Source organism: Nannospalax galili, unplaced genomic scaffold (genome assembly GCF_000622305.1).
Source record: "Nannospalax galili isolate Female #2095 unplaced genomic scaffold, S.galili_v1.0 scaffold406, whole genome shotgun sequence".
NCBI classification, from domain to species: Eukaryota; Metazoa; Chordata; class Mammalia; order Rodentia; family Spalacidae; genus Nannospalax; species Nannospalax galili.
Genome location: NW_008357033.1, coordinates 7,985,339 through 8,005,839, shown reverse-complemented (window position 1 = coordinate 8,005,839; position 20,501 = coordinate 7,985,339). Strand labels below are relative to the sequence as shown.

Genomic DNA, 20,501 nt, shown 5'->3' with positions numbered 1-20,501 from the left:
ATTTCTAACTCTTTTCTGAATTCATTCAGAAGTTTATCCCTGTCTTCCTTTTGTTCTTTGATTTTTTTGTGTTTTGTTCAAATTCACTGAATTCTTTTATCATGTTTATAATTCTTTTGAGTTCCATGTCCTGCATTATCTCCAGGGGGTTCTCATTGTACTCCTCTACAGGACTATTGGTATTTGGTGGGGATATGTTATTTTGGTTTTTCATGTTATTATTTTTTCTCTGTGATTTTGACATGTGAATTTCTTTTGTAGTTTCCGATTCTTGTGTGAGACTCAAGCTTTCAAGTTTAGGTCCGCTTCTTTTTGAGAACTTTATGTGTCTTCATGGTTTACTTTTTGGGCATGAAAGGCTGGTTCCTCTAAGCTTCCAGTTCTCTCTTTTGATTTTATATTGGAGTGGCCAGATTGCTTTTGTTTTCAGGAGTTCCCACAGAAGCCCAAGTCAGATAAGGATCAGATGCTCTCAGTCTTTCTCCTAAGGTCTGGATCCCTCCAGGATATATTTTGGCCTCAGGAATTTGGGGGTTGGACTGGCTTGGGAGCCGAGTCCAGGAAGGATGCTGGTCTAGGGCAGCTAGTGGCTGTGCCACCCAGAATGCCAAGGAAGATGGGGGCAGGAGGCATCCCCAAGAGTCCCTGGGGACTGTACTGAGGAACTGGGTTGGTCTGGATGCAAAGGACTAGGAAGAGTAAAGGCCAGCCCTGGCACCCAGGAAAGAGGCTTGCAGGTTGTGCAGACCCTGGGACACAGAGGGAAGTGAGGTCGGGGCCAATCCCAGAGCACCCCTGGGGACCTGAGAAGGAACTGAGTTGCTCTGGATGCACAGGATCAGGAAGCAGTGGTGGTTCCCCAGGTGTCTGGGGCGCCATGACAAAGAATGGGACAGGACCCAGGCTAGGAGGAGAGACCAGCGGGGGAGATGGGAGGTTGAGTGAGGCTGGGGGAATCAAGGCTTGGAGGGCAGGATAGACTTACCCCGGAGAGAGAGGTCTGTGGGTTGGAGAGGGGCCTCTGGGTCCTGCAGGCCCAGGGAAGCAGAGGAAGGTGAGGGCGGGGCCAGGCCCAGAAACAGTGCTCCTGGGGACCTGAGAAGGAACTGAGTTGCTCTGGATGTACAGGATCAGGAAGCAGTGGTGGTTCCCCAGGTGTCTGGGACGCCCAGACAAGGAATGGGATGGGACCCACCCTAGGAGGAGAGACCGGTTGGGGAGATGGGAGGGGGAGTGAGGCTGGGGGAGTCAAGTCATGGACGGCAGGATAGACTTACCCCAGAGAGAGGCCTGTGGGTCGGAGAGAGGCCTGCGTGTCCTGCAGGCCCAAGGAACAGCAGTTTTCTTTTTAAGCAGGCTCCTGATTACTCAAGGCTTTGTTAGATTACAGAGCTTTGATAAAGTTGGCTTTGGTCATTTTTTGTCCCTTCCTTTCTTTTCTTTTCTTTTTATTTATTTTTTCTTTCTCTTTTGGCAATTTCATTGCTCTAGTGAAAGGATAGTTTTGGAGTTCCTTACTCTGCCACTTTTTGTGAATTCCCTCCCCTATTTCCAAAGTTTCAAGAACACTTCTGAATCCTCGTCCATGAATTGATTGTTCACTGCTTACCTCCAATTTTATCAGAGATCAGAGTATGTGTTGTGTATGTGGGCATGTGTGGGTGCACACACTCATGAGTGCTCATGTGGTTGACTTTGTGTGTTTTCTTTTATCATTGCCCACCTTATTTTTTGAGACAAGGTCTCTTAATAAACTTAGAGCTTGTAGTTTTCAGCTGAACTAACTGGCTAGAAAGGATCTGCCATACTGCAACCCCCCAGCACTGGGGTTATAGATGCATCCACTATGACCAGCTTTTTACATGGATCCTGGGGATCGAAACTCCATCTTCATGCTGTGCAACAAGCATTTCGCCCACAGAGTCATCTCCTCAATCCCAGTTGTTGACTTGTCTAATCCTCTCAGGGCTTTTTACACAGCGGAACACTGGCGGTGGCTGGGTAGAGCCTTCCCGGCTATGGGTAGGTAAGGGGCTCTAGTCAACTCATCCTTTGCTTTTTGCCTTTGCTTTTGGTTTTTGTGCAGTTGAACTTACCAATCTTTTTCTATAGTGAGACTTGAACTTTAAAAAAAACAAACAAAAAACAGGTCACTATTCCAGGCTATCCTGGAACTCCCTATGTAGCTGAGGATGATCTTGAACTTCTGGTCCTCCTGCCTCTACCTCCTGAGGACTGGGATCACAGGTATGTGCCACCATATCTGGTTTGAGTTCTGGACTTTTGAATTATAGTTATAAATGACCTCCCTGCTTCAAAGTAATAGAATAATTCTTCCCAATTTGCTACTACAAATTTTAAAGTCAAAATTTCCCACATTAAAAGCCTTGCTCACTTTAAATTTATTCTAAGTCATGATTACTAGATCCAACCATCTACTCAAATGTGTAGGTTCTTAAAAAATAGATACTCTCTTATCTTATTTTTATTATTTATTTGATGTTATGGATTGAATCCAGGACCTCCCTCATGCTAAACACACGTTCGTCCTCTGAGTTACACCTCTACGCCAACAATAATGCTCTTGGTAGCTTTGCTCAGGAAACATTTCCTCTGAAGAATTACAAATTGTAAAGCCAGGTATGGTGGCACACACCTATAATCCCAGCACTCAGGAGGCTAAGGCAGCAGGATCATTATCAGCTCAAGGCCAGCCTGGGGTACCTAGCAAGACCTTATCGCAAAAAATAAATAAATAAAAATGATGAGTGATGAATTACTTGCATTGCTCTTATTTGGGGGTGATCTGGTTCTAATCGAAAGCTACTTCACAGAGTGCATCAAGCATGGTCAGCCTATCTCCCTCACATGAGGGAGCCTTCTGTTTTTGATCTGTAAATGGTGATAATGGTTTCTGCCCTACCTATTCCACAGGGTTCCTATGTAATTAACCCAAGCAATGCCTGTTCCAAGGGCCGTGGTACCTGCAAAATGCTAAATATCGTGCAAGACAGCAGTATCAAGAAGAGTAAGATCCTAGCAGCACTTTACACTCAATGGTGCTTGTTCAGTCTAAGCACCACGACCCAGAGCAGGGCTCAGAGCATAGCAGGCAGCCTCAGATGAGTGCTTGAGCGTTTCAAGTCTTTATATTTTGCCAAGTACTCCTATTTTATTTCACTGAACAAAACACTCCAAGTAGCTGATCTCTTGGAACCCGTGTTCTAGTGGGCCAGAGAAGTACAGTAATAAAAATAAATGAACTATATAGTGCATTAGATAGCAAGCAGTGCTTGAGAGAAAAATAAAGCAAGCAAGAGAGAGTGTTGGGGGAAAACATGCAATGGGGCAGATAGAAACTCTCAACTAGGAAAGTGACATTTCAGTAGATTTAAAGGAGGTGAGAGAATGGGGAAAGAGCAAAGGCCCGGGGGTTCACACATAAGCAGAGGCCAGTATGGCTGGAGCATAGAGCAAAGGTGAGTCTAGTGAGTAGTACAAGAGGGGCTTAAGGGGCACAAGAAGCAGGAGCCAGATCTGATACGGTCCTATAGCCACTTTCACCTTCAGTTAAGGCAGAAAGCATGAGGAGGATTTCAGAGAGATGATCAGGTTCTGACAGAATCCCTCAGTGGACTCTGTGGAAAACAAATGGAAGAGAAACCAGGGAGGAAAGCACAGAGCCTCGAAGAAGCACTTAAGAAACAGAGGGAAGGGGTTGAAGAGATGGCTGAGCAGTTAACAGCACTGGCTGCTCTTGCAGAGGACCTGGGTTCAATTCCCAGCACCCACATGGTGGCTAACAACTGTCCATAACTCCAGTTCCAGGGGATCCAACCCCCTCTTCTGGCCTCCACGGGCTTTGCATGATACAAGTGTACTTATATACATGCAGGCAATACACTCATATACATAAAATAAAAATGAATAAATAAATTTTTTTTAAAGAAACAAGGGGAGGCTGGACTCTGCCAGTGGTAGCAAAGGGCATGTTGAATTCTGGATCTGTCTGGGGCACAGGCTTGTGGGTGGGATGCAGGATGTGGAGAGAGAGTCAAGGATGGCTCTGAAATGTCAGCTGAGTAACTTATCATGCCTCCCTTTGCACCTGAGGAAACGGGTGGAGAGGTTAGGGGGGTCCTTCCAGGGTGATGCTGCACATGGTTAGAAGAGCTAAACCAGGATCTGCCCTGAGCCTGGGTCCTGTAGTGAGCCTCTGTTGTCTGTAGCTGAGTGCTGGAGGGGCAGGGCTGAGACCTGCCCAAAGGTTCCTACCATCATGCTCCTCTTTGTAGAGGGAAGGCCAGAGAGGTGCACAGCCCTACCAGGTGGGCAGCTTCACCCTACGACTGCCCACTGGTGCTGCGGAAGCTCATACGCAAGGAAGACATCAGGGCTGGTTGCAAGTGTGTTGTGAAGGTGCCCATGGTGTCCGACTTGGAGCTGGAGCGCTTTCTGTCTGCACCCCGAGACCCCAGCCAAGTGCTGGTATTCGGGATAATCTCAAGCCAGAATCCCAGTAGCACTGCACAGCTGCAGTGGCTCCTGGACACACTGTACAGCCATCAGCAGCAGGGCCGTGGCTCGCCCTGCATCCAGGTTGGTCCTGGGCCCAGTAAGGAGGCTCCTTGGGCAGGGCCAGGGAGGCAAAACCAAAGAAGATTTCCCACTGTATAAGGATGAGCCAGGACCTTGGCACATATGCCCCCTCCTGTCTGCAGGGTTTTACTCCATCTCCTCTCTCCCATTTATCATCCTCTCCCAGAAAGAATGTTCTCACATTGTGGCAGGTGCTTCTTCTGCCCCTTGAGACAAAGTCAAAGCACAGTCCTTTTCTTTCAAAGCACTTAGCATAGCTTGTAGCTACAACTGGTGTGACTGTTTAAGAGTGAAGAGTGTCCACCAGTGTCTCCTCATAGTACAGTAAATATTTGTGAACTGGTCCCAAGTACCTACTATGTTCTGGGCTTGTGTCAGGCTCTGGATACCCTCCACTGGCTCAGCATGAGCCAGTCCATGAAGTTCCCAGCATGACACCCGCTACAGCAGATCCCTGAAGTCTATGACAGGACAGCTCTGGGATGTTGCCTACTGCCTACTGTGGTAGGGATGATCATTCTGGGACGCTCAGGGCTTTAGCAGGTAGATATGTGTCCCTGGCAAAAGCAGTGGCCTGTACGGGGGTGAAGGCAGTTCAAGATCTCAATGTAGTCGGGTTGAAGTCTAAGGGGGTGTTGTCCAAGGGTTAGGGTACAGGGAATTCCATCATCCTCCTTGCCTCTGTGGAGTTGTTCCTGAGTCTCAACCTTTGTCATCTTCTGAGTGTACCATTGTTCACAGCAGCATTAGCGTAGGTGAAAGGCCGAGCCCCAGACTCTCATGGACATGTCAACACAGACAAATGGTCTAGGTGACTTCTTTTAAGCTGTCCTCCTCTTGAGCCTATTGGAATGCATCATCTCTGCCCTACTCCACTCTGCTGCTACAGAGTTCTGAGTTTGTGTGTATAGCCTGGGGTGGAGGGGTCTGCCTGGATACCCCCTCTAGCCCTTCCTCTAAGAGTGCTGCCTTCCATACCCTCCCTCAGGCTTGCCTGCCACCCAGTTCCTGGAGCTCAGCATTTAGAGCCCTTATAAAATATGACACTACCACCACAGCCCTGCTCCTACCTCTTTTCAAGACAAGTCAGCCACAAGCCTTTACCCAGCCCCTGCAAGAACCACACTTGTTTCCTACAGTTCATTTCCAACCTAGTTCAATTCAAGGAATGCTTATTGAGAACCTGCTCTGGGACCTCATGTTTAATAACAAATAGAATCCCGACCCTCATGGGAACTTAGAGTTGGCTTAGTTCATTCTAGGGCTATTAATTGTTCACTAATAATTGTTCCTAAGGACTAGAAATGTTCACGTGGCCTATCCCGACCTCGAGCAGTATGAATAGGGTCAGGACCTGACCTGAGGTGGTTGGAGGACATGGAGGAGTGGCAGTGAGTCTGAAGACAGGCTTGGAGGGTGGTGGTGGCCTTCACAGTGGCTCGATGTCCACCATTAGCGAACAGAGCTGTTCCCCACAAACTCTCACGCACAGTAGTGAAACACCAGGTGTGGTTCTACGTTGATATTCTAAACTTACAGATGAGTGTAACAGAACAGTGAGAGGTACCTAGAAATAAAGTCAGAAGGCAGCTTATTAGCCATAGTACTGGATTTGAAGCTTCCAAAAGGAAGAAGAAAGAGATTCTGAACTTGTCAGCCCAAACTTGTACTGGATTTAATGACTGGAAGGGGTCAAGAGGGGCAGTCATCAAGGGGTGGGGTTGAAGGACTCATCTGGTTCATTTAGAGAGGGGCTTCTATCTTTAGACTTCCCTGAGCAAGGAGCATCACTTTCCAAAAATCCCAGGGGCCAGCCTAGTGCTGTCACATGTGGGGCAGTCATCCAGTGATGCCTTCTCCCACTGAGGGCTCAGAGTAGATCTGAAGACCTCTGGGGACAGTGATGAAGTCATATGCATCTTCTTGCATGGGGGTGACCAGCTCCCATATTTCTATTTGGCAGTGCCAGCATGACCCCTACCGCCTGCTGCGGTATGACCTGGAGAGCCCCCTGCAGAAGATTCCACCCCTGATGGTGACGAAGTTTGCTGTGGTGCGTGGGATGGTTCTGGTAAGGGTCCCTGTGAAGGGTTAGACATCTTCCACCAGCCACTAGAGCCTCAGCAGCCCATGGCCCTGCAGATTTAGAGATGGGGAGAGGAGGACAGGGCCTGTAGATCCTCTCCCCACCCAGGCTGAGGCCCAGGCAGCAGGACTGACTGATAACCCAGAAGAACCCATATCCTCCATCCCAGGAGAGACAAAGGGGTCAGGTGATATTAACCCAGAGAATCAAATTGTGTTCATCTGTTTTAATGCACTTTATACCCCAAATACTCTAAAACTTTATACATGCTCATCACTGAAAACTTAAATAATACAGTCTAGAAAATAATGACACTCTCACATCATCCATAATCTCACTTGTTCATCCAACACTTGAGTTCTGGGCCCTCAGGTAAGCCACACCCACCTAACATTGTGGTGTGTGGCCTTTGCTGTCTTTCTCTCCAGGGTGCAGCCTTTCCAACAAAATAACTCTGCATTTCTCCACATCTTCTGTTGTAACATCTGAGTTTCTACTACTGAATATAAGTCTGCCATGTAATCTCTAACCATGCTGCTTTTGTTGACAGTTAAGTTCTTTCCCTCCTTCCCTCCATTCATCCTTTCCTTCCTTCTCCCTGCTTCCTCTTCCCATAATAACAGTGGGATGAATATCCTTGCACAGCAATCTCTGGACAAGCATCTATGTGATAGAGAGTTACTAATACACAGAGAATGGATGGTGTGAGAGCCTGCCTCCCAGAGGCCCCCATTCCATGTGAGGAGCTGAATGATGCATCTAGATAAGTGGTTTAAAGCAGAGAGAGCCAGCAGCTGTAGAGTAGGAGCCTTGTGAGTAGAGAAGTGACCTTTCTGGACCCTAAGGATCTGCAAAGGGCCTGTGCGTGCAGTGGCATTTGAATAAGTTGACCCAGTAAGAGTCAGAGGCTTGGCAAGTCAGGCTGCCCTCTGACTGGAGAGGGCGGGGCTGGACATGTGCCTGGCTCAACCATACCTCCCTGTGCTGCTAGGGAAGGGTAGCAGGCCTTCCCCAGCCACCAAAGGCCCGAGTCCTGGCCCAACTTTGAAGAATGTGCAGCGAGTTCTGCTAAGACTAAGAACCTGGCTGTCATCATCAGCCCTGATGCTGTGCCAGTGCACTGGGGGCTTCTCTGACTCCATTTCTTTCCTGTCTGCTAATAGATGTTTGCAGGCGGGAAGCTTCTTTTTGGGGGCTGCCTTCTGAATGGATATGGCTTCAGCAAGCAGAATCTGCTGAAACAGATCTTCCGGGCTCGACAGGATTGCAAGATGGGCTATTTCCTACCAGACAACTACAAATTCAAGTAAAACTGGACAAGGCACCCCACAGGGAGGGACAGGAGACTTGGCCTGTGGGAAGGGCATGGGTTGGGGATAGTTGGTGCCAGAGCATGAGGTCGGGAAGAGCCAAAGATGGGGAGTAGGGTGCAGCCTCCACCTACAGTTTCCTTAGCAAAAGCTATAGCAGGACTTCGCAGGTGGGCAGGGGAAGAGTGAGAGCAGGAAGTTGGGGGAGAGAGGCCATGCTGTTTGTCTCTTGGGTCACAAGTTTGGACAGAGGGCATCTGGCAGAAAGAGGAGCACTGTTGACCAGTTCAGAAGAAATAGTAAGATGGGTTTGTTGAGCAGGAGGCCCAGTCACACACCCCCATTGCAGTGTGCTGAGCTCCACCCTGTGTGCACACTCAGCCTGACTTCTGCTGAGTTCCTTGGTGGTCCCCATAGACACAGTCATCCATGGAGAGGCCTCAGATGTGGGCATCCAACCAGGTGGACCACCTACTGAGCTCCTCCAGGCCTCTCCCTAATGAGCTGTTGAAGGACAATCTGTGAGCTTCAGACCCTGCAGTCTAGTTCAGTGAGGAACCTGGCCTTTATGACGTTCCTGAAGACTGCATTTGAGGAAGATGAACAGGGTCCAGATTCCACTGTGCTCCACAGTGCAGATCCCTGGAAACCTTGCCAGGTCAGGGATCCCAAGACAAGGCTGGAGTCCCTACTTTGCTCTACATTAGCTGGGTGACTGTCAGCTAATCAGCTGAGCTCCCAAATCCTTAGCTCCTCACCTTCAAAATAAAGGTGAACCTGGCAGGACTGTGAGGGTCTTATGAGTATTTGTAACAATCTCCGTAAATGGTAAAACATCATCAAACATATACCAATATAGCCTATATGCAGACCTGGGCTATTTGTAGCACACCCCCACAGCACCTAGTCCAGGGCCCTTGTTCCCACACAGACCTGCAACTTTCCATCTTGATGCCACTCACCCCAAGGGGCTGATTTAGGTCAGTCTGCTTCATTCTGAGGTTAGAGATCCATTCATGGAAGATCCACGGAGGTTACAACAAGTGACTCAGTATCCTAGACGGTTCAGTTGAAAAGGCAGGAGGAGAGGAGCCTATGGGCATGACGTAGGGCACCCCATCACTCAGAATATGAGGAGAGCTAGAGGGCAGAGTCCTTAGAGGCTAGACGTTGACAGACCCAGGGAGATGTGAGGCTGAGTCTCAGGGACTGCTCAGGGTTAAGGGAGAGATGTATGAGAGGTGAGGGTCTTCTGAGCATTTATGTCGTAAGTCTACCACCTTAGTTTCCCTGCTTTTCCAAATAAATTAGAAGACAGGAAAGGAGTGGATTTATTTGCAGTTTGGCCAAATGAAGGTGGTATCTAATTCTGTCCCACTAAGCTTGTAGTTATCTTTCAGTTTATAGAAAGCCATGAGACAAAGACTAGGACATATGAAACTTTACCTATAAACCCAGGGCTCAGCCTCACTCATCCAGGCCTCCTGGTCCTAGGTGGCAGCACTCAGAAGACTGGAACCAGGAACCAGCCAGACAGCCTTGGTGTAAAGCATGTGTGGAATGTGGTCTGTCACAAGCACCCTTGTGTGGGACTATATCCATTTGTACACAACATTCACATTCATCTTCTGTCTCCCTCACTAGGGTTGGGGGCAACTAAAGGAAGTTACATGTGGTTTGTAGGCCTCACCATCTGTGCCCACGAGCAGAGAGGTGTTGCCCTGCCATGGTCACACTCTAGTGAGGGCTAGGAACAAGAGAGACCAGGACAGGGCAGCATGAGATTCCCAATAAGTCTGAGACAATGGGACAGCAAATAAGACAGAAAAAGCACAAAGGGGCTTGGCCTAAGTAGTCCCAGAATGGATGTGTGTGTGTGTGTCCAAATATCAATGAAGCAGTCAGTGGAGACCATCTCCTGTCTCTAATCAGGTTCTTGTCCCACCCTGCTCCAAGAATAGAGTAGGGAGACAGTGGAGAGTACAAACCCAAGGTACTTGTCTTAGTTTGTTCTTCATTGCTGTGACAAAACACTCTGACCAGTACCAACTTGGGGAGGAAAGGGTTTATTCAGCTTACATCTCCCAGGTCGCACGCAGTTCATCAGGGAGCCCAAGGTAGGAACTCAGGGCAGGAACCTGGAGGCAGGAGTTGGAGCACAGACCATGGAGGAACGCTGCTTACTGGCTTGCTCCCCCGGCCCCTGCTCAGCCTGCTTTCTTATGCAACACAGGCCCACCTGCCCAGGGGTGGCACCACCCACAGTGGGCTGGGCCCTCCCACATCACTCATCAAGAAGATGCCCCTCAGACATGGCCACAGGCCAGTCCAATAGAGGCAATTCCCCAATTGAGGCTCCCTCAACCCAGGTGTGTCAAGTTGACACTAAAGCTATCCAGCACAGTACTTTATTGTCAATTCTGAATTCACGGCTTTAAATAGGATAAAACAACTTTGAGCAGATTGTCACAGGATTTGACAATTTAAATGGAACAGGTTTGAATTCTTGGTAGCAACATTATGCTAGCCAAGAGCCCTTACAGTTTGAGAAGTTTTACAGCTCAGAAGTTCTTGGAGGACTGTGGCGTGCCAACCTAGAGCAGTCCCCTTGCAGAGCAAGTCTGCAGTCACCCATGAGAGTAACGGGAGCCACAGGTCTCTGATCTCCAGCAAGTTTTGAAGGTTGGAGTTGCAAGTCTCTGATGCAGCAAGTCTTGGAGACTGGAAGCAGCTGCAGGAATGAATTCTTGGCTGCAGCCAAAGTGTGGAGTCTTGGAGACTGAGGCAGGAATGAGTCCCGCTGCTTACAGCTGCTGGTCAAGTCCTGGAGGCTGCTTTGAGTGAGCTTCCCAGGGCAGAAGCCTCAGGAACGGGGAGTCTGAAGATTCTGCCAGGCTGGGGGCTGTTCACTGACGTCCTCCTTCTTTTCTTCTTCGCTTGGACTCCTGCAGCAGTTCTCTCTGCAGCTCCCAGAACCGTCCAAATTTATGGGGTGTCATCTGGACCCTGATTGGCTGAATGTGGGTATGAAAATAAGGCAAAAAATAGGACCAATCAGAGAAGAATTGTTAAAGTTGGTGGGGGAGGGGACGTACCCTGAACTGCTCTCCCCCCAAAAAATGTTGCTAAAAGTTCATAATCAAGTGCAGAAGTCTATCTGCAGAGGTAGGGAAAATTGCAAGAAAGTTTCTGTCTGTTCCAGGTTGCCAGAGAGGCTCTCAGTGGGGAGTTTTGGTCAGGCTTCTTTTTGTTTCTTTTGGGGCAGCTGCTCCCTTGCACCTTCTTTGCCCTTGGGGGCCTGAGGCCTCTCAGAAAGCTCCACACAGCAGAGAGGCACACCCAACTCCAAGAGCAGGAGGCAAAGTACATGCAGCTTGAGCTCCAGCCCAGGCGACTGTCTCTTTTCTGAGAGTTTTCTGGCGCTATGGGAAGTTTGGAGGAAAACAGAGAGGGCAGCTAAGCTGTGGAGGATTCCATGGAGGGGACGTGGCCAGGGTTGGAAGTCTTTGCTTTGTCTCCCCCTATTGTCACACCCTTTCTGGGTTCTGAAAGGCTAGTCTCCCCTGTGCCAGAGGGCCTCCCCTGTGCCAGAGGGCTATCTATTTCTCTGCCTACCAACCGGGTCCCCAGGATCAGAATATGCCTTACTCGCCATCTTGGCCCTAGGTCTGGTGCTGGGCCTGAGGTCTGTGTGCCCTGAAAGTGTCTGGGGGTAGTGTCCTGCAATGCCCTTTGCAATGCTTCCTGCAGGGCGTGGCATGGGCCTTTGGGGAGAGGAGAGTGGAACTGTGACTTTCAGCTCTGCTGCTATGTGTAGCAAGAGTCTGGAAGGGCGAATCTATAGAAAGGCAACCCAGAACCCTGAGTTAGGAGATCTTTTGCCTCACACATACCTTGCAGAAGGAGAAACTGAGGCCTAGCAAGGAAAGTGATGTGCCTTGCATAGGAAACGAGGCCAGGCTGTGCCACGAACATGTTTCTGTCTTCTGTATACTTTTTCATGTCCTGAAGGGATGGGGCATAATCCTTTCAAGACTATTCTTACAGGGGAGAATCAAGAGCTACCAGAAATAGCCACACTTTGCAGTGACAGTGTGCTTTGGAAACAGTTGTGTCCCTGTAAACGGAATGTTTATGTAAACTGTAATATGCTCAGTGGACCACAGAGAACCTTGCAAATGGTCATGAAATCTGTGAAAGACAAGAGTTCTTTGTAAATTGTTCCATCCCTGATAAGTCACAGTGGACACTGGGAGCTGCAGAGTGCCCTGTAAGCTAGGAAAGGTCTCAAAAACTTCTGGGCCTCCTTGAAGACCTTCTCCTCCTAAATAGCACAGTACTTTGAGAGCTGTCATGTGCCACACACAGTACTCAGTCACCTATAAAGTGCCCTACCCCACATAGCACTTTGTGAACTACTGGTGCTCTATAAAGGACAATGTGTCTATAAACTGTCAAGCACCCTGTGGCATACAGACTGCAGTGAGACCTCCTAAACACAAGGTGGTATGTAAATGACATTGTGAGCATCAAAGGATTTGTGAACCATCATGATCCTTATGAACTTCAGGTGAAGATGTGCTGTGCTGTGAAGTGCTAACCAGATGTGAGGGAGCGCTTCATCCCTGTGTCACTGTACTGCACACATTTCTTTCTCGCCTTAGGAGAGGTAGGGCAAACTGAGTCATGGCAGGAGACAGCTGGGGAACAGTGAGGAGAGCCACAGGCAGCTGCAGCCAGGTGCTGTGGTCTGAATGTCTGTGTCCTACAGATTCATGGGTTGAAATAATCACATTCATGGTGATGGTGTTAGGAGGTAGGGAATTTGGAAGGTGCTTAGCTCACAAGAACAGAGCCTTCACCAGTGGGGCCAGGGTCCTTATGAAAGAGTGCCCAGAAGCCAGTTTGCCCCTCATACTACTTGAAGAGAGTGAGAAGCTTCCATTGACAGAATGTCATTCCCAAGTGTCACCAAACACTGAATCTGCTGGTGCCTTGATGATGGACTTCCGGTCTCCAGAACTGTGAGCAATATACTTCAGCGGTCTGTAAGCCACTGGGCACGGTGTTTTGTCAGATCAGTCAGAAAAGTCTGACATAAGGTGCCCCAGACTGAGTAGCTTAAGCAACAGGTTTATTATCACCTCAGTTCTAGAAACTGAAAATCTGATCCAGGTGTGGGCTGGGCTACAGTCCCTCTCAAGCTGTGTTCTGGTCTCTCCTTGACATTGGTGACAGTATCACCATGATGTGGCGCTAGTTTCATGGGATTAGAGGCCCATCTCACTCTAGAGTGACCACATCTCAACTAGTATTTACAAATAAATATGTCATGTTTTAAAGTCCTAGGGTTAAGATTTCAACATGAATTTGGGGACACATTAGACCCACAGCACTGAATGATGACATCAGTTCCTCTGCTTCTGGTTGTCTCTCCTTTGCTGCTTTGCAGAGCCCTATGTACCCTGTAGGCATTGCCTGCACTTAGTGCAGCATGGACTGGGCAGCTGGTATGGGAACTTGGACTATGCAGCCTTTCACCAAATCCAGGAAACTGACCACCGGTGGTCTCTGGGTCCCCAGAGAAGGCAGTTTCTCCCTTGGCACAATGAGAGGAAGAGTGTTTTAGTCTCTCTAGAGGCTGGAACAGGACAGGATGGCACTGAGTGAACCTTGCCTCCGCTCCACTAAGCCATGCCTTCCTGTCATCCTTCCCCTGTAGCATGACAGCCTCTATCACAAGCCTGGAAGATTCCGACTCAGCTAAAAGAGTCCCATCCGAAGACCTGCAAGGAAGTATATTTTCATTGACGCTTGGGGACAAAGTGGAAAAGGCACTTTCTCCCTCCCCAGACAAGTATGTGGCCCCCATTACTCTGGCTGGCAGATTAGGTATGACTCACTGAAGGGTCCTTGGCTCTGTCACAGGCTACTAAGGCTACTGGTAGACTTGTGCCTTAGCAATCTGTGCTCCACTCCCCAGTGCAGATCAACTCCTGACTTCCAGCCTGTTTTGCCCAGTGTCCCCTTAGGCAGCAGGGCTGTTCCCTGGGTAATTCACTTTGTAGCAAAGCCCCACAGCCCACAGGGTGGAGACTGCCCCACACTCCAATGAGTGTGTTGCTGTCAAATTCTACGAACTTCGTGATGGTGACAGGAAACTGAATCACATCACCCTTCCCAGAAAGACAGAAAAGCACAACTGGGATCAGGAAGGATGTCACAAGTACCCCTGGGCCCCAAGTTAGAGCTGCCCTCTTCCCCTGTCCCAGAGGGCCATACTGTCCTCAGCCAGGCCAGGTTCCCCACCTGCCCTGTTACCTGCTTCTCCCTGTTGCATGCTTAGGTTGAAACAGCCTGAAGTGGAACCGGACAGTTTCAGTAAGCTCAGGAGGAGCCGTAAGAAGATCACTAGCTGGAAGAAGCCGGGTTTGAGGAAGTGACGCTGCTATAGCCAGCATTGCCCTCCCCATACCCAGCCCTAATCCCAGTCCCCATCACCTTCAATAAATACACTGCCTCCAGCACCTGGGTGGGCAGGGCAGGCCCAGCTCTGTCTGACTCCAGGGCCAGAGGTTCCCATAGCCAGGTTCAGGCCAAGTTCTTGGAACTTGCTAACCCCAACTCAGAGCTTCTTCTGTGACCAGGAGCTGGCTCAACTGTTCCAAAAACTTGGGGAGCCTCAGCTGGGGTTGGACTGTGTCTTCTGCCTTCTCCCTTCTGGGTGGGAAAAGCTCAGATTCTGCCCAGGTAGAAAGAAGAAGAGAGAGGGGGACGGCAGAGGGACACAGAAAGGCAGAACAGAAAGGAGAAGAGACAGAGGAAGTGGTGGACAGAGATGAGAAGGCAGGGCTGGAGGGAGAAGGAAGGGGGCAGGGGCAGAAAAGAAGGAGCGAGGAAGAAGGAGGACAAGAAGAAAAGGTGGACTGGGTAGTGGCACCAGTGGCCCTTCGGGAACCCTGAAAAGCCAGAGTCGCAGCCACTTCGAAGGCTTTCATCCCCATTTAGCCCAGCATTGGAGCACATAAGTGGATTAGAGTCATCTTCCCTTGAGCCCACAGGCCTGGAGCGTTCTTACCAGCAACCAGGGAATTCCTCTGGGGTGGCTGCTTTGTCCCTTATCTCTGAGAGTGCTGGAACTCTCACCAATGCATGGCTGTTGGCTCTGGGCTTGTCTGGGTACCCAAGAGCCAGATCTATGTTCCCAGAACAGATTGTGGAGGGTCTGCCTTGGCCTTTGCATCCAGAAGCGGGTGCAGACCCTAAACTCCAGGCAGCATTTGGTGATGTATTTTATGAATAACCATTTGTGCTTCCTCTGAATTAGATGCTTTTTAACTCTGAATTTTTCAAGGCTTATGTTTTTTCTTTTTTTATCTTTTGTAGATTTTTCAGTTGATGTTTGTCCCCTTAGAAATTAATTGGAAATGGTCTATTTTGTTCTTAAGTTGTATATATTGCTCTTTTCAGGCCTTAATGTTTGTTAGGGAACCTAGGGCTCTAACCACTCTCTCCTTCTCCCCTCCCAAGCACAAGGACAGATGAGGGCTGGAGGGCAAGGGGATAAAGTTCTGTTCCATCCTTATACACAGACACCACTCTGGCCTGATAAAGGTTAGAACCAAGGTCTTTGCCCAGGCTAGAGTCTAAATGAAGCCTTTCACCTGAGGCCATGTCCTCAGTCTCACATAAATGTGCCAAGCAATCAGCAGCTATGTGTACCCAGAGCACAAGCAGGACAGGCCCTGGCCCTATGCTGGGTACTCACCACCCTGGAGGGGGAAATGAGCAGCCTGGGTACAGGGACACCTCCTGCTGGTGGAACAGGCCCATGTATGTTCAGGGCCATATCAACAGATTGTTCCTTACGAAGGAGGAAGCGGAGAGAGGAAAGCCTTCTCCATGGAAACGCCAGGAGTGAGGAGGTAGGCATCCCTCTGCAGTGCCCCTCACAAAGCAGGCAGAGAGCAAGTGCTGGCTTGTCTGAGCCATAATGTAATCTCTTGTTGATTAGCACAGGGCCTCTTAAACTTTTTCCACTTGGGACCTCTTCACCCAAGAAATTTTTACATGACCCTGGGCATATAGGTGAATAAAACAGGTATACAAAGCAAACTTGTACTGATAATACATAATAAATTTATGTTAAAACAATTCTTTGGAATACATATGATTGTTTTTCATTTACTAAGGAGGGAAGCAAATTTTCATATTAATGAGGTGGATGTCCTTATTTATTTTTACATCAGGAATTAAATCTTGGCTGAATATTTGATACTGTAGGGCTTAAAACATCTTGTTACTTTTAGAGTTGATATTTTTATTTTATAATTAAGGCTGAGAATGCCACTTTGTATAAATGTGTAGTATAAAGTAACAGAAATAGCCCTGTAAGGTTTATCCTAGCAATGCAAAGTCAGTTGAGCATCAGAACACCAGTCTATGTCACCACCCCCCAAACACACACAGATAATAGACTACGAAGAAACACCAACTACTCACTTCACTGGTGAAGAAAATGTATTAAAGTCTTAGCAAACCAGAACTAGGTCAACATCTTAACTTCATAAAGTTTGTAAGGAAAACCTACAGAAAACATTTTTCATCATGGAAACACTTTAAATGCATCCCCTGTGAGGTAAGAAATGAGACAAGGTCACCACCACCAACACCACTGTCCAATGCACAGAGACGTTGAGTAGATATGCAGATAGTGTAGGGACGTGAGGGAAAGGCGAGTCCTTGAAGGTGTTTCCATCACCTGCCTGGAAAATCCAACAAAACCAATGGGCACTAACGTGGATTCTGTGACACTGGATGAAGGTGTGACCTATGAAACCAGTTTCTCACCACAAAAGGCCCAGTATCTGACTGCAGGCCCAGCGATTTGGTACTAAGCACAGAGCATGGTAGACGGGAAGCAGAATGACATCCATAATGCCTTGATCCCAGAGTAAACTGATGCTGAGAGAACACTGGGAGCCTAGCATGTCTACCAAGACCATCAAGAAGCAGAGCAAAGACCGTAAAGAATCTCTCACCCAGGACCCTAAAGAATTTCTTCAGTAAACAAGACCTACTCAGCCTCTTCACTGTACTGAGACTAGGCAAACAGCTTTGGCCTCTGAATCACGTCTTCATCCACAAAATGTGATGTTTGGGATGACTGCCTCTCGGGGATCTTGGGTGGATTAGATACAATGCAGAGAAAGCCTTTTAAAAGCTCATATTTGGAAGAGGTGGATAAGAACAACTTTTATAAAGATTAAGTCCTTACCCATATTGCCAGCCTCCAGAGCAGCAGAGCCCACCTACCTGCTGGCTGCCTTCCAAACTCCAGCATCCGCAAGGGTTAAGGATCTTGGCTGCCCGCCAAGCAGAAATAGTGTTAGCCCCCCAGCAAGCACAGCATTCCCCTATCTGTGTGATCTCCCAGCCCCCAGCCCAGCCTTCAGAAATGAAAGCCCAGCCAGCCTGGCTGAGACGCCTCTGCTGGCTGCATCCTAATGATCTCCACCAGGGAGAGTGGGTGCCCCCCTCTCAGCTCCCTCACTTCCCCAGCTCCAGAGGAACCTGGAGCTGCCCCCGAGCTGTCAGCTCACATGTGTGAGAAAGATTGGGTTGTTTCAGCTGCTGGTCCAGTGGGTTTGGGGGAGGAAAAGAAGAGGGAGGATGGGGTGTAGGGGCAGTCTAGTCATTGTGCCCCAGAGACCCCTTACACTGTTCTGTAAGTGTGGCCAGGGGATTTCACACTGAAGATTATAGCTCACTAATGAGTTGCAAAATCCATCTAGAGGGATGTGACCCACATTTTGAAAAAGCAAACTGGAATAGAAAACAATGCATTGCATGTCAAAAGGTGTCAGATTTTATTTCAGCCATCAAACATCCGAAACACAGGCTCTGGAGTCCCCCAGCCAGCCATGCAACCCCAGGTACTTTGTCCGGCCTCAGTCCCCTTGTCCTGCAGAAGCGCGTGGGAAAGGTGCCAAGTGCAGGCTCTGGCTCTGCCTTGTCTCCCACCTTCCTTGGGAGAATGGTCACAAAAACTTGAAGGACACTAGACTCAAGCATTAAGTACAAGACCCGCTTATGACAATTCAGGGTACAGCTTTGGGCAAGGGAGTTGCTCTGAGCAAATTAGAATAAAGGGACTGGTAAGAATCCCCAGGGGAGGTCTGCGAGCGGTGCCCTTCACTTCTTCCTCTGCTGGGTTTCCTGGGAGGAGATTGTTGTGACTCCTGCTGGCCAAGAAGTCAACTGCTCTGTGTGCATACCTGTGTGTGTGCGTACGTGCATGTGTCAGTGTGCACATGTACAAGTCAGAGGACAACCTCAGATGTTGGTCTTTGCCATCTATCTTGTTCGAGACAGAGTCTCTTTGTTGCTGTGTATGCCAAGGTAGGTGACCCATTAGCTTCCATGGACTCTCCTGTCTCTACCTTCCATCTCCTAGTAGGAACCTGGGATTATAGATAAGTGTTAGCGTCTCCAGCTTTATGTGGTTTCTGGGAAACTGAACTCAGATGCTCAGACTTGAATGGCAAGTGCTTTACACACCAAGCCATCCCTCTAGCCCCACTTTTTTTTTTTGCTGTTGTTTTGATACAGGGTCCCACTATATAGTCCTGGTAGACTTGGAACTCACAGAGTAGACCAGTCTGGCCTGGAACTCACAGAGATGAGCCTGCCTCTGCCTCTGCCTCTGCCTCTCCAGCACTGGGACTAAAGGTGTACAATACCACACCCAGCCTCCTGCCTTATTTTTGAGATAGGGTCTCTCTTTGGCCTGGAGCTCATCAGTTTGGCTGGCCAGCAAGCTCCAGGTATCCACCAGTTTCCACCTTCTCAGTGCTAGAGTAATAAGTGTGTGCTGCCACACTTTTTTTCATAATTTGGGTGCCAGGGATAGAACTCAAGTCCTCATGCTTTCACAGCAAGCACCTTACCAATTGAGCCATCTCTTCAGTTCCACAATTGATTTTTTTAATATTTTTATTTATTTTTAAAATTTTATTTATTTTTATTTTATGTGTATGCATGTATTGCCTGCATGTAGGTAAGTGCACCCATGTCATGCAATGCCCGTGGAGGTCAGAAGAGACTGTCGGATCCCCTGGGACTGGAGTTACAGACAGTTGTTAGCTGCCATGTGGGTGTTGGGATTCAAACCTGGGTCTTAACCGCTGAGCCATCTCTCCAGTCCTATTTATTATTTTTTATTTTATGTGTATGAGTATATTGTCTGCATGTGTGTAAGTGCACCCGTGTCGTGCAATACCCGTTGAGGTCAGAAGAGGTTGTTGGATCCCCTGAAGCTGGAGTTACAGATGGTTGTTAGTCACCGTGTGGGTACTGGGAATCAAACCCAGGTCCTCTGCAAGAGCAGCCAGTGCTCTTAACCTCTGAGTCATCTATCTCTCCTGCCCCATCCACAACTGATTTAAAAAAAATTTATGTATATGAGTGTATTGCCTGAATGTATATAAGTGTACCCATCCCCTGCAGTGTCAGCCCCTGGCTTTTAATGAGCAGCTGCTATGTGCAAAGGCTTGATGGTTGAATGGGGAAAGGCAGACAGAACCCAGCCCTCAATTTGTAAATAAATCATCATTTTGGTCTCACTGTGTGTCAGGCCCTGAACTGACTGTTGTAGCCCCTTTGATGTAACCTGGTGTGACCCTGCAGCCTTCTTCAGTGGATGGACAGGATCTGATTCAGGTACCTGTGCCCTGGGGACTGGCCTATTGCCCTCAGAATCTTCCCTCAGTAGGGGGAGCCCTGTTTCCCGACTGCTCAGCTGGAATGCACAAGAGCCCACCTTGCTCTGGTCTTCCTCTCCACCCTCACTCCTCTCTCCACTTTGCTCAGCCTTCTTTCTGTTCTGAGCATTCTGGGATCCATCCCAGCTGCAGGGCCTTTGCACATTGTGATGGCTAATCTTAGTTGTCAACTCAACACACCTGGGAAGCGGAACAGACCCTCAGTTGAGAGATTCTCATATCAGATTGGCCTGTGTGCATGTCTGGGGGGCATTTTCTTGATGTAGGAGGGTCCAGGCCACTGTGGCAGTGCCATCCTCAGGCAGGTGGACCTGGGCTACATAAGAAAGGTAGCTGAATGTGAGCCTGGGAGCAAGCCAGTAAGCAGAGTTCCTCAGTGGTTTCTGCTTGAAATCCTGCCTTGGCTTCCCTGGATGGTGGACTGGAGAGTGTAAGATGAAATAAGCCCTTTCTTCCCCAAGTTGCTTTTGGTCCTGGTGCTTATCATAGCAACAGAAAGCCAGCTAGAACCACACATGTCCACTCTGCCTGGAAGCAGCAACACTGAACTGTACACTTTAAATGGGCGATTTGGGGGTTTTGTTTGTTTTTTTGTTTGTTTTTTATTTTATGTGTATGAGTGTATTGCCTGAATGTATGTGAGTGCACCCGTGTCACGCAATGCCGCAGAGTCAGAAGAGATTCCCCTGGAACTGGAGTTAAGGACGGTTCGTAGCCACCATG

At 48.7% G+C, this 20,501-nt stretch overlaps 1 protein-coding gene across 1 annotated transcript in view; it reads left to right on the top strand.

The window, feature by feature from the left end:
• Positions 1-14,438, top strand: part of CUNH3orf20 (chromosome unknown C3orf20 homolog) — a 55,755-nt gene extending 41,317 nt beyond the window's left edge. The window contains exons 12-16 of the mRNA XM_029557105.1: positions 4,296-4,599; positions 6,563-6,670; positions 7,849-7,991; positions 13,718-13,852; positions 14,342-14,438. Of these exons, the coding sequence (XP_029412965.1) occupies positions 4,296-4,599; positions 6,563-6,670; positions 7,849-7,991; positions 13,718-13,852; positions 14,342-14,438 (787 nt within the window). The remainder of the gene's footprint in view (positions 1-4,295; positions 4,600-6,562; positions 6,671-7,848; positions 7,992-13,717; positions 13,853-14,341) is intronic.
• Positions 14,439-20,501: the final 6,063 nt, after the last annotated feature.